Source organism: Triturus cristatus, chromosome 5_1, assembly GCF_964204655.1.
Source record: "Triturus cristatus chromosome 5_1, aTriCri1.1, whole genome shotgun sequence".
Lineage (NCBI taxonomy): Eukaryota > Metazoa > Chordata > Amphibia > Caudata > Salamandridae > Triturus > Triturus cristatus.
Window position 1 is genome coordinate 865674749 of NC_140587.1, and position 13063 is coordinate 865687811.

General features: G+C 49.2%; 1 protein-coding gene across 7 annotated transcripts in view; it reads right to left on the bottom strand.

Annotated features, from left to right (window-relative positions):
- Window positions 1–823: 823 nt before the first annotated feature.
- Window positions 824–13063, bottom strand: part of CD226 (CD226 molecule) — a 434463-nt gene continuing 422223 nt past the window's right edge. For 4 of the 7 annotated variants that reach the window (XM_085605898.1, XM_085605899.1, XM_085605901.1 and 1 more), the window contains one exon: window positions 824–3394. In XM_085605898.1, coding sequence (XP_085462024.1) covers window positions 3340–3394 — 55 coding nt within the window. In that variant the 3' untranslated portion in view covers window positions 824–3339. Of the gene's footprint in view, window positions 3395–12586; window positions 12694–13063 lie in introns of all 7 variants that reach the window. The other 3 variants (XM_085605895.1, XM_085605896.1, XM_085605897.1) reach the window with 3 other exon arrangements.

The following is a 13063-nucleotide window of genomic DNA, read 5'->3' on the forward strand; positions in this document are numbered from 1 at the left end:
AGCTGAGCTCCCCATCAGGTCTCAGTGCCTTCTCAACGTTTCAATTTGACCAATCCTTAGAGACACCTCGGGATTCATCCAACAGGTTCATTCCTGTTTTTATAGGGATCTGGAGATTGTCTGCAGCCTGTTGCCTAATGCTGCTTTCTTGGAGAGGCATTCCTTCACACTGGTTATAGATGCAGAGCTGTGGTTATCTTTTAATTGGGAATCAGTGAAAGTAAGCGGAGTGATAGTTTGTTTATACATTCATGATCAGCAAGTCAGGTTTCTAAACATTTTTTCTAAACCTTGAGTCAGTGACATCAGACAACTGTCTTAAAGGGTTGCAAGTTAGCATAATTAACTTTCCCAAATGTTATCCCTGGCAGATCTAGCAGAGGGATTGCAGACTCTTGGGAAGATGCTCAAGAAGCATTGCCGCAATACATTTGTAAGGTGGGGACATGGCAATATTTGTTATAAATTATCATTTCTGGGTGAGTGATGTTTAGGTTTCAGAGTTCAGTCTAACTACCTAAATACAAGTTTGGATGTTATTTACTAAGGTGTTATGCGGAAGTTTGGTTGGCGCAAAGAAAAGAAAAGCATTGCGTTGATTTACATACTATTAGAAAAGCTGGTAAGGAATCAGGGCATTCATCTGCCATTCAAGAAAAATCAATACAATTCTATGCAACTGATTTTTGTGAAGAGAATGAGATTTGCACTCCAATTCTGGAAAGAACTGAATGTTTTTCATTGCAGATGATTTAGAATTTTTAGATTTTTTTGAATTATAGATACATTGAGGCACACACATTGAAAGAATGTAGGTTTTCACACAATGAAAAAAAAGTTTTATTTTTCCACTGCAGATACAACGCTTAAAGCCTTTAATGTAAAAGTTCTGAGATTTTTTTAATTTGGGATTTTTAGCAAACAAGTACATTTTTACGTTTTGCCTGCACTGTGCTTTTGAAATCTCTTGTATTTAATATATCTTAATAGGGGGATTTTATCAGTTTCTATTCCCGAATTACTGCGTTCATTTGCTTTTGTGTGGAACTTTTTTTGTGATCTTGCCCTGGCTGTACGCATTCACAATACTTCTACTAAAGCCGTTCACACTGTTTAAGCCCAATTCACTGTCAAGATAAGATCTCTTCCCACGGAAAAGGCAGATAGCTTATAACAGTATGCTGGAATGCTTGCTTTTTATTACTTAGATGTGCAAAGCTAATTACAATGACAAGTGCAGTTATCTAGCAAACCCTAGGTTGAATATTTCAATGTTGCAGCAGGTGCAGTGGCACCAGGAACAAAAGCTCCAGGCACCCCACTAAACCCTGATTATTGCTATATTTTACAACTTAACAGGCAGTCACAAGCGTAGTTATCTTTCAGGCACTAGGGTCATGATTTGAATAGTGCGGAAGGTGCAGTGGAATCGGACCAAAAAGTTGTCAGAACTCCTCTAAACACCTAATATTGCTCTATTTTACTAGTGAACAGGCAGTCACAATTGCAGTTACCTTGCTGTTGAAAGGGGCTTGATTAAAATGGTGCAGCAGGCGCAGTGGCACCGGGGCCAAAAGTTGTTATAACTCCTCTAAACACCTAATATTGCTATATTTTACAACTAAATAGGCAGTCATTAGTGCAATTATCTAGCAAGCACTAGGGTCATGATTTCATGAGGGCAGTAGGTGCAGTGGCACCAGGCAACCCACTAACCACCTAATATTGTTATAATTTATTCCTAAACCGGCAACGACAAGTGCAGTTACCTTGTACACAACAGGGTCATAATTTGAATGGTGCAGCAGCTGCGGGCCCAACAATTGTCGGAACTCCTCTAAAACCATAATATTTCTATATTTGAGTACTAAACAGGCAGTCACGATTGCAGTTGTCTTGCAGTTAAAAGGGAATTGATTTGAATGGTGCAGCAGGTGCAGTGGCACTGGGGCCAAAAGCTTTAGGGACCCCACTAAACCCAGATTATTGCTAAATTTTACTACTAAACAAGAAAGTCACAAGTGCATTTATCTAGCAGGCAATACGGTCAGGACCAGAAGCTCTAGGCACCTCACTAAAAACGTAATATTGCTATATTTTTTTTCTATTAAACAGGCAGTCACAAGTGCAGTTACCTTGCAGACAACAGGGTCACAATTTGAATCGTGCAGCAGGTTCAGTAGCACCGGGCCCAAACGTTGTCAGAACTGCTCTAAACACCTAATATTGCTTTATTTTACAACTATACAGGCAAACACAATTGCAGTTATCTTGCAGTTAAAATGGGCTTGATTTGAATGGTGCAGCAGGTGCAGTAGCAATGGGGCCAAAAGTTCTAGGGACCCAACTATACACAGAATATTGCTACATTTTACTACTAAACAGGCAGTCACAAGTGCAAGTACGTTGCTGGCAAGGAGTTCCTGAATTCAATGATTCTGCAGGTGCAGTGACACATGGGCCCAAAGCTCTAAGAACCCATCTAAACACCAAACATTTGCATTTTACTACTAAACAGGCAGTCATAAGTGCAGTTACCTTACAGGCAATAGGGTCATGATTTGAACGGTGCAGCAGGTGCAGTGGCATCGCACCCAAAAGTTGTCAGAACTCCTTTAAACACATAACATTGCTATTACATCAATTAATTCTCATATTACCCTCTTTCATTTCATTTTTCAGAATGTGCTATTACTTACCCGCACTATACCACCAGTAACAGCACAATATATTGCCTTTTTGTAGACAAACAAGTCATAACACTTTAACAGACTTTCTATAACTTATATTGTACAATACTCTGCAAGCTACAACTTACAACAAAAAACTATTAATCACAGAGGCGAAACCTAATGCATTTACCAATACTTGTGTTTTTGTTATTAACAGAACTGTGTGCTCTATTCGTTTTACATTGTATCTGAAGCTTAAAAATAGCGGCATTCATTTAATAATGAGGCATGGTTACATAAGTTCAAACACATCTCAATATGTAAAAGATTCAAGCAGGAGTTTTCTTGCAAAAAAAGATTACAAAACATAGCAAAAAGTTTTTGTTGCTTCCACTGTAAATTTCATTGAAAGGAAATATTGGTGATCAGTTTCTTTTATTTCTTGTGGATGACTGGAGTAACCAATTCTGGCTATCCTATTGTCCTTATCATTTTTATTGAAGGAAGACTGCAGTGGTGCCAACATTTATTTCATAGTATTTGTGAGGCGCCCATTTAATCCCTTTGATTATGCTAAGCTGGAGGGAAACTGCTCATCTTTCCCAATATGGGTGGGAGGAGGAGGCCCTGCAGTTGACATACAACTCCTCCTGGCACATGGGAGCAGTTATTCCATGACTCTGGCCTTCACACGTCGGTCTCCTACCGTAGCTGTTTGCAGGCTGGAAGACACAAGCGGAAATAGTCATAAACCACTGACCATGGACGTCGATTGACATCAAAGACATAATAGGAAGCAACATCACATGACCCTGATACCATCACATAAATTGACATAATTGTTTTTTTTTTTTTTTTTTTTTTTTTTTTTAAACCGTTTATTGCAATCTCAAATATACAAGTATGGGCCTACAACCTTCCGGCCGGCCGCTAAAGTGACGATAACAAATGAGAAACATACAATGAGGCACTTAGATTTGCATAGACACTAAGGCAGGAGGTATCAACAACGCAGGCCATATGGCTCAGAGCCCGCAATACGGTTTCATTTTCTACAACACAACAACATAAGTAAACACACACCCGCAAGGCAACCCACGATCGAGAGTGACAGCACGTGCTCCTCAAATGGGGGACCCCAAACCATCCACTGAAAACCCCCAAGAGGGGAAGGGAAACAAGTCCAGGACTGGGGGAACACTATGCTTGGAGCTAGGGAAGGGAGAAAACTAAGGGGATGGAGCTGGTAAGGCGGGAGGCAACAACGGCGGCTCGCAGATATCCCCGCGGAAGGCGTTCCAGGGGCCCCATATCTTCACCCATGCACCAGGCTTACCCCGCGCCACATACACCACCTTTTCTCGGAACATGCACCAATCCATGTGTTCTTTCCAGGCCGATACCGCCGGGGACCTCTGGGATCCCCACAGCTGTGCAACGTCCCGCTTAGCCACCATATAGCCCAGAGTCACCCATCGCGTCTGCGGAACTGAGTAATCGGTCGGTTCCCACACATTCAGCAGACATCTCCTCGCTTCAGGCAACAGCGCGACATGCGTAACCGCTCGCAGGACCTCATGCACACCACGCCAGAATCGCTCCACCCTCGGGCATTCCCACAAAATGTGTAGAAAGGTCGCTGAGGCACCACATCCACGCTTACACAGTCCGTCCTCGGCATAGCCCATACGCAGAAGCCTTGGCCCCGTCATGTACACCCGGTGGAGTATCTTAAGCTGGACGAAACGAAGGCGAGCCGGGATGGCCACCTCCTTCGGAGAGGCCACCGCGGAAATCCAGTCCTCGTCGTCCAACTCCAGCCCATCGGCAACCCAGGCCTCGCGGAGGCCAGTCAGTAAGCCCGAGCGATCATTTATCAATTTCTTGTAAATGAGGGAGATCGTGCTGTCCGGAACATGGCCATCTAGCACTCGATCCTCCAGGGGGGAGGACTCCGGGATGGAGGCCACGTCTGGGAAGACGGAGCCCAGTGCGTGACGGACCTGCAGGTACCGAAAGTATTCACTGCCCCGCAGCCGAAACTCCGCCTGCAACGTCTCAAATGTTTTAAATCCTCCCCTCGTCCAGAGATCCCCCACTGTACTGATGCCTATAGTGTCCCACTGCGCAAAGCCCTTTGAGGTCCACAGAGAGCCCAACCTCTCGGACGCATACAGCGGTGACGCCCGGGTCAAACGGTCCTTCCAGCCCATAGCTGCACTAGCCGCGTGCCATACTCGCACCATAACACGCGTGGGTCCCGTCAAGCGGGAATCGGGCACACTAGCGTAGAGCGCTCGATTGTAGTCGCCACCGGGCAGGAGCATCTTGTCCATTTCAAATGCCGGGTTTAGGGCGGGCCCATAGAGGCCGTGATTAATTGCAGCTAACTGGGAGGCCCAGTAATACCGTTTAATATCCGGGAGGGCAATCCCTCCGTCGTACCACGGGAGCGTCAACTTTGCCAGGGCTATACGCGGCCTCCCGTCCCAGAACAGGCGGCGCTGTAGACCCTCCACTTCACGGAAGTAGCGCGCTGGGACCAGGTCCATGGTGTTCTGGAGAGCGTACAGGAAGCGCGGCAGTGACATCATCTTGAACAAAGCCGCCCGGCCGAGCGGCGAAAGTGGCAAGCGCCTCCAGCGCGCGACATCCTCCTTCAAACGCTGGAGGGGGGGAAGCAAATTTCGCTCGTAGCGGGCCACTGGGTCAAGCGTAATGTAGACACCCAAGTATCGAAATCCCTCCGAGGCAATCTGGATCGGACAGCCCCGCGGGAGGACAGGAGCCTCCCCGGAAAGCACATAGACACAGGATTTGGCCCAGTTGATGACAAGGCCTGAATTACGGCCAAATGAGTGCAGAACATCGACCAGGACAATCAGTGATTTACGCGGGGAGGCTAAATACAAAAGGATGTCGTCTGCATAGAGAGACACGCGGTCCTCATACTCGGGGGTCCAACGGAGACCTCGGATAGAAGGGTGCCACCGCAGCCACTCCGCCAGAGGTTCCAAGGCCAGTGCGAACAGGAGCGGCGACAGGGGGCAACCCTGTCGCGTGCCCCGTCCCAGCACGAATGGGGCCGAGACTCGACCATTCACCACCACCTGCGCAAGTGGGTCCGAGTACAACAATTTGACCCAGCTGACGAAACCCGGCCCGAAGCCGAACTTCGCCAGCATCGCCCAGATGTACGGCCACTCGAGTGTGTCGAACGCCATGGTGGCGTCCAAAGACGCCAAGATGGCCGGCTCCCGCACGAACGGAACACGCGCTAGCACGCCGTGCAGGCGTCGTAGATTAAGAGCCGTATTGCGATGGGGAATAAAGCCGGACTGGTCTTGGTGGACCAGGTCGCCCACCACGCCGACCAGCCGGTTGGCGAGCACCTTGGCGAGGATTTTAGGCTCCGCATTCAAGAGCGAGATAGGCCGATAGGATGTGACTCGGTCTCGAGGCCTCCCCTCCTTGTGGATAACCACGATGGTAGCCAGACGCTGGTCCGGCGGGAGGGAGCCCCGCGAGTGGGCCGCAAGAAACATCGCGCGGAGGTGGGGTGCCAGTACATCCGGTCGCAGCTTGTATAACTCGATAGGAATGCCGTTCGGGCCCATGGCCTTGCCAGAAGCGACCGAGCGGATGGCGAGGGCGATTTCGTCCGAGGTGGGGGCGGCATCCAACAACTCCCTGTCCTCCACAGAAAGGGAGGGGAGCGCGATGTCACGCAGCAGGGCATGGGAATCCTCCTCCGAGCAGGTAGAAACCGGGGAATATACCTCGCGGAAATAATCCGCGAAGCAAGAAACAATGCCTTCCGGCTCAGTGACACGCACGCCATCCGCCCTCTCAATCAGCGGGACTACACGACTCGCTCTCTCCTTCTTATCCAACCACGCAATCAACTTGCCCGCCTTATCACCCACATCATACAATCGCCCCTGTTGCTCTCTGCTGAGGCCCCTGGCCGCCTCCGTGACGAGGGCCCTATAGGCCGCCTGCTTGAGGTGCAGAACGTGTAGCGCAGCGTCAGTCACCCCACTCCCCAAATCACCCTCCAATTCAGTAATTTCAGCCTCCACCCGGGTCACCTCCTCCTGTGCGCGCCTCCGGGCATGGGAAATAAAGGAGAGGGCCTCCCCTCTCAGCACTGTCTTGAAAGCCTCCCAAAGGGAGATAGCCGACAGGACTGACCCCACATTCTCCTCGAAATACCGTTGCAAGGATGTAATCAAGTCAGCGCGAATAGTGGGGTCGCGCAGGTACCAAGCGTTGATCGGGGCTACCCTGCCCTCCCCCCTCGGGAAGACACCAAAGTGCAACAGGAGCGGGGAGTGATCTGAAATGCCCCTCGCCAAATGGCGCACCTCCCCCACCCTCCCGGCATAGGCCGCAGGGACAAGGATATGATCAAGCCGCGAAAGGCTACCATGGGCACCCGAATGGAAGGTGTACTGCAGCTGAGTGGGATGCTTTAAACGCCAGCAGTCCACCAATCCCAGTGTATCCAAAAGGCCCGACAGCCACGCCTGCGCCCGGGGGAGGTCCCTAGGGGGATAACGATCCATAGTCCCAGAAACCACTGCGTTGAAATCCCCCCCAACCACCAGAAGCCCCCCCGGAAGGTCAAGAAGGAGGCGCCCCAGGTCCGCAAAGGTGGTGGACTGCAACCCCGGTGGGACGTACACTGAGACAAAGACGACCACTTTGCCCTCCATTCTCCCCACCAAAACAGTGTAGCGTCCCCTCTCATCATGGCGCACCTCGTCTATTTCTAGCGGGAGCGAGGTCTTGACCATAATGCCCACCCCCCGTGAGCCTGACGTAAAGCCCGAGTGGGCCACCAAACGATAACCACGTCGATTCATGGCACAAAAGGAGTTACCAATAAGGTGTGTCTCCTGCAGAAAGACCACATCAGGCGAAATCCGTTTCAGATACTGCAGGACCACACCCCGCTTAATCCTATCCCCCAGCCCGTTGACGTTCCAGGACAACAAAGTCAGGTCCCTACCCCCCATCACATACAGAAGCCATCATTTGTCCCCCGGAGAGCAACTCAAGAACACCAGTACAATAAAGGGTTTGCCTTGCGGTAGAAACGAACCACACCCCACCCCAACCCACCCATCCCAACAAAACTCCCCCCACCCTGCACCCCTGCATGAGCCCAGACAGCCCCCCCAAAGTGCAGTGTGCCTGTCGCCCCATAGAAGAAAACTAACTAGTCCCCCAGAGGAGGAGGGAGATCCCCCAAGAGACCCCGCACGACCCCCTCAGGAGGGGAACTTACCCTAACAGTCAATGGTGACAATAACACAGTCCGGAGCAAGGCCTACCATTAGTCTCTTAGTCCTGATCCGGCGGGCCCTCCCCACCAACCGCTCCCCCCCCGCCCCCCCGGCCCCGATCTCCGGGCAAAGTGTCCAGCCAGTCCCCGGCCGCCTCGGGACGATCAAAAAAGTGTGTGTGGCCATCCACCTCCACCCTCAGCTTAGCTGGAAAAAGCATAGAATATTTGAGATTCAGGTCTCGTAGGCGACGTTTGACACCCAGAAAGCTCAATCGCTGCTTTTGGACCGCCGGGGTAAAGTCAGGATAGAAATTAATATCCATGTTGTCCAGCCTGACCGGCCCTTGGAGCCTAGAAGTCTGCAGGATAGCGTCTCTGTCCCTAAAATTGAAGATCCGGGCGATGAGAGGCCTCGGAGGGGCGCCGATCTTAGGTCTACCCCCGGGGACCCTATGGGCCCGTTCCACAGCAAAGAATTTGCTCAGCCCCCGAGGCTGTAGGTGGGTGAGGACCAGGTCCTCCACGAACAGATCCGCTGCCTCCGCCTCTCGTCCCTCCGGCACCCCGATAATGCGGACGTTGTTTCTCCGGGCCCGACCCTCGGAATCCTCCAGTCGACGATTCATCAGGGCGCTCGCCTGGCCAAGCCTGCGCACCTCCTGTTGAAGGGCCGCCACGTCAGTGGTGAGGCCCGAGGTAGAGTGGGCCAAAGAATCGACCCGGTCATTTGTTTTCGACAGATCGGCTCTCACGAGGCCCACGTCCACGAGGACCGAGTCGATCTTCTGCGCCAGAGTGTCAAAGCGCTGGTCCACCGAGGCCTTCATCTCGGCGATGGCGCCCATGACGTCCCGGAGGGTCAGGTCCGTGGGCAGAGCGGGAGCATCAGTCGGGCCCGTGGGGGACTTACGCAGCGCCTCTGGAGATCCCTTCTGGAGGGTGTAGCGGTCCATGTTATTGGATTGTTGGGCCGTGCCACGACGGGTCGACTTCACCTTGGCCCGGTCGCCATCTTGTTTTGTGGCCATGGTCGGAATCCCCCAAGTCGAGCCAACTCCTCAGAAAGGGGGCAGACAATCCCGTTCAAGGGCTCCGGGGGGGGGCAACCGCTGATCCTCAGGACAGATCGCTGCCGGCGGGTCGGCAGGGCAGCCCAACGAGGCCACAGCACCGCACACCGCCCCGCAACCCAACCTCGCCTGGCAGCAAGGAGGGCGCAAAAAGCGAAAGTGAAAGTGCGGGGCACGCGAGCCACCCAGCCTCACCCGCCGCTGTTGTTCACTTTGTGTCCGGATCGCCCCACTACTCCAGGACGGGGGGCCGGTGTGGAGAAGGCCGCAAACCTCTATCGATGCTCCCGCCGGTGTCCGAGGTCCGATTTAAAAACGGAAAACGGGCGTCACCTCTGCTCGGGCTCACAAATACGGTCCCCTCATCTGGGACAGGATTCTGTCAGGATTTATGTAGGAGGTCGCGGAGGTCCTCGGGAGCCTCGCACCTACGCGGCCATCTTGGTTGCGCGCTAGGCTCCTCCCCCAATTGACATAATTGTTGACAGGAATTCCATAAAGAGTGTACAAAATAGCTGTGCAAGACTTCTTAACAAAAAATATGAAAAGCATGTGCAGCAGCTGTGGGAGGGACCCTTTCAAAACAAGCACAGACCAGGTAACAAGTCCCAGTACAATTGGTCTCACAGGAGAAGCAGCTTTGTAATTCAAGGTTCCTCACAAAAACAGTTCACATTACATGTACAAGTTCCAAGAAGTTCACATCATTTTTTTCAATGAATGCCTTGAGAGTTCTCCATTTGTAAATATTACCTCCATTGTGCCAATGCCAGCATTTTCTTACCAGTACCCCATTACGCCAAGAATTGCATACAGTATTCTAGTACCAGGTTTTTGTAATTAATACGTCAGATATACCATGGGTGGCCCGTATGTCAAAAATTACTTCCAGCATTACAGAGCCAGAATTTTATAATGGTTTGATGCCTCCAATCCACCCCTAAGCCATATGCCATGGCTGCCCTCTCTAAGGCAAAGAATTGCCTTTAATATGTCAGCACCAGCTTTTTATTTTATCATGGTTTGCGTCCCCAACCAGACCCCTCAGCCCCAATATGTCAGGGCTGCCCTCTCAAGGGCAAAAATTACCTACTGTATGCCAGCACAAGCATTTTGCCACAGGTGTCTCTTCATGTCTGGTATTATTTCCAGCATTTTGGGGTTTGCATTTTGCCTTGGGTGCTCTCCCTTATGCCAATAATTACCTCCAATGCCCCAATGCAAGCATTTGGCCATAGGTGCCCCCATATCAAGAATTTTGTCCAGTACGCAAGGCCCAACATTTTCCACAAAGGCCCATAGGTCAGAGCCTTCATCTTGCCATGGGTTCCCTTCTTTATGCCAAGAATTATCTCCAATGTGCCAGCAGTAACACTTAATCCTGGGTGCCACCAAAGCCCAGGATTATATTGAGTATGCCATGGCCAGCAGCAGACTCAAATCATAAAGCACCCAAACAAACACACTCTTACTTTCTCACACTGGCTCACTCACCCATACTCACTCCCTCTCACATATAATCTCTTCCGCCTCACTCACTCCAACTGACACTCTCCCACTTCGTCATTCTCACTCACATTCACTGCCACTCACTTTTACTCACACACAAACATAATCATACAAACTAGCTCTCTCTTACTTACAAACGTACACACACACTCACCCTTTCACACTCACTCTGAGCAGTGGTGCGGCAGCACCTACCGTCCCATTGATAGCTACACCCCTGATACACTCCCACGCCCTCTCACAATCGCCAAACACTCACTCCTCTAACACACTCACAGTCTATTACTCACTCCCTTGCACTCACTTTTACTTACCCATACCCACTCTCAAGCTCATATTCTGACTGTCACTCTTCCTGACACTCTCAAACACACTCACACACTGTCACTAAACCTCATTCACTCTCAAGCACTCTCAGAAACACATTCACAGAGAAACACATTTTTTTACTTCCCGTGCGTCCTTTGCTGGCAACTCTGAGGCTCTATGGTAGTAGCAGAGCAGGAATCTGTTGCTGGATGTTAAAACCAGCACAATGTGATTCCCTCCACAATGAGAAGCAAGACAGAGCAGCAAGGCAAGGTTTTAATATGGGAAGACATACCTCAATCCCTCTTCCAGTTTCTTGGTAGGACTGGAAAGCACAGTCCATTAAGAAGCTGGGACAGTGCTTGCACTGTGACACTCCTCACTGGCGTTAGAGATGCACTGATGTGCACCCTGACAGAAACATTTAATCAGAAATATGCCTGAGGCATGCACAGTAAATTTGCTAGATAAAATGGATTTTGCCTGTTTGAGGAGAATGTAATTGAACTGCTCCTCTCACATGCACAATTCAGACATCTACCTACAGAGTGTTGTAATTCAAAACAACTCTCTGTAACTGGATCGTGCCACAGCCTCCTCCTCAGCCCCCCCTACTCTTCCTTTCAACAGAAGCTGGGAAACTAGGCTGAGAAGGCTGACCTGCACGACAACATGACCTTTGTTTTTTATCAACTGTGATGCCCATAGCTTGACTCACCATGGGCTTTCTAGCCTTGACTCACTCTTGAACAATGCATGTCGTCACTGGATACTGCTGATTAACACTGTTCAGCTATTATTATTTATTGCTGCACAGAGTGCTTGTTAATAGGAATGTTGTTCTGTACACCTGAGCAGGCCTCAGAACATGCTTCCTTTACTGTAACCAGGTTGACCGCTCAATTGACACCCACATAGATGGAGTTATACTCATGCGATGTATTTGAACTGACGTCTTAAAAAACTTTGATCAATATTTGTTGTTCCAAGACCAATGAGAAGGGAGGAGAATAGTTATGTGGAAAAGGATAAGGTCCTCATTTTCCCTGAACTGATATGTATTAACCAAGAGTGGAGGGTGTCTCTTAAAACAAATGGGTTACGTGTACAAGAGTTTTAGAGGTGCTGATGAAATCTGCACAACTTGCGAAGCAGCTGAAACGTGTCATCCTAAATTAGACACACTCGCTCAGTAAATGCCTCTTTTGTGTCATGTTATGTTTTGAACCACTTCACAGGCCCCCTCTTATTAAAGAATTGACATAGGGTTCCCTGGAGACAGTTTTAACATTTGCTGTCCTAAGATCCCAGTAAGAACATATAGTCAATATCAAAGTGCTCCCTCCTACTGCGAGGTTGAGCTCACCTGGTGGTGAGTACCTCACCAGGTAACAGCCCAATGATAAAGCATGCCACTTGATCAACATTTGGGTGAGGGTTCTCTAAGAACACATGTAGTGTACCTTCTGAGCACAGAGGAACAGGGAATAGTGACTTCTTGTTTTGGCAGATACCCTTCAATATTTATAGTTGTTCGAGTACATCATCCATTTGTTCTACTGCATTATAAATATGTGATTATGGTTTACCCAACAGACTACATGCTGGGTTATATATCTTATTCAATTCACTCCACACCCCCTACCTCTGCTGTTCCTTCCTCCCCATGATCTCTTAATCCTCATTTCCTCACCTTCAACTTGTTAACTCTAGATACTGGTATAGTATTTTACCTTACGTTGTTTCAGCGTCCTGTGTGGTATGCATGGTTACCATGTCCAAATCTTTGTTCGTATCTTTGTAATTGTATTAGCAATCCAAATAATATCATGCATGTTTTCTGAAAAAATGAATACAATGAAAGATAAACCTGCACTAGTCGTCATACTTAGTATATATAATTTTTCACGCACTAAGCATCATTTAAACCAATAATTGTGGGGCTATAAATGTCCCTCATAGAGATGCTGTGCAGGTCTTGCATACAACAGCAGAAAAGTAGCTGACACTCTAAAGATGGCTCTCAAAATAATGTCAAATACAATGACAGATACACATTTCAGGCTTCATGTTAAAAAGTGGAATAGAAGCTTATGCACAGAAACTTGCAATGCTCATTTGTTTACTATGAATGAACTCAGGGTAGCTCACTTCTACTGATATATTTTCCACTCCAGTCTATTTTGCAAATGCTTTGGAGAGACTATGAA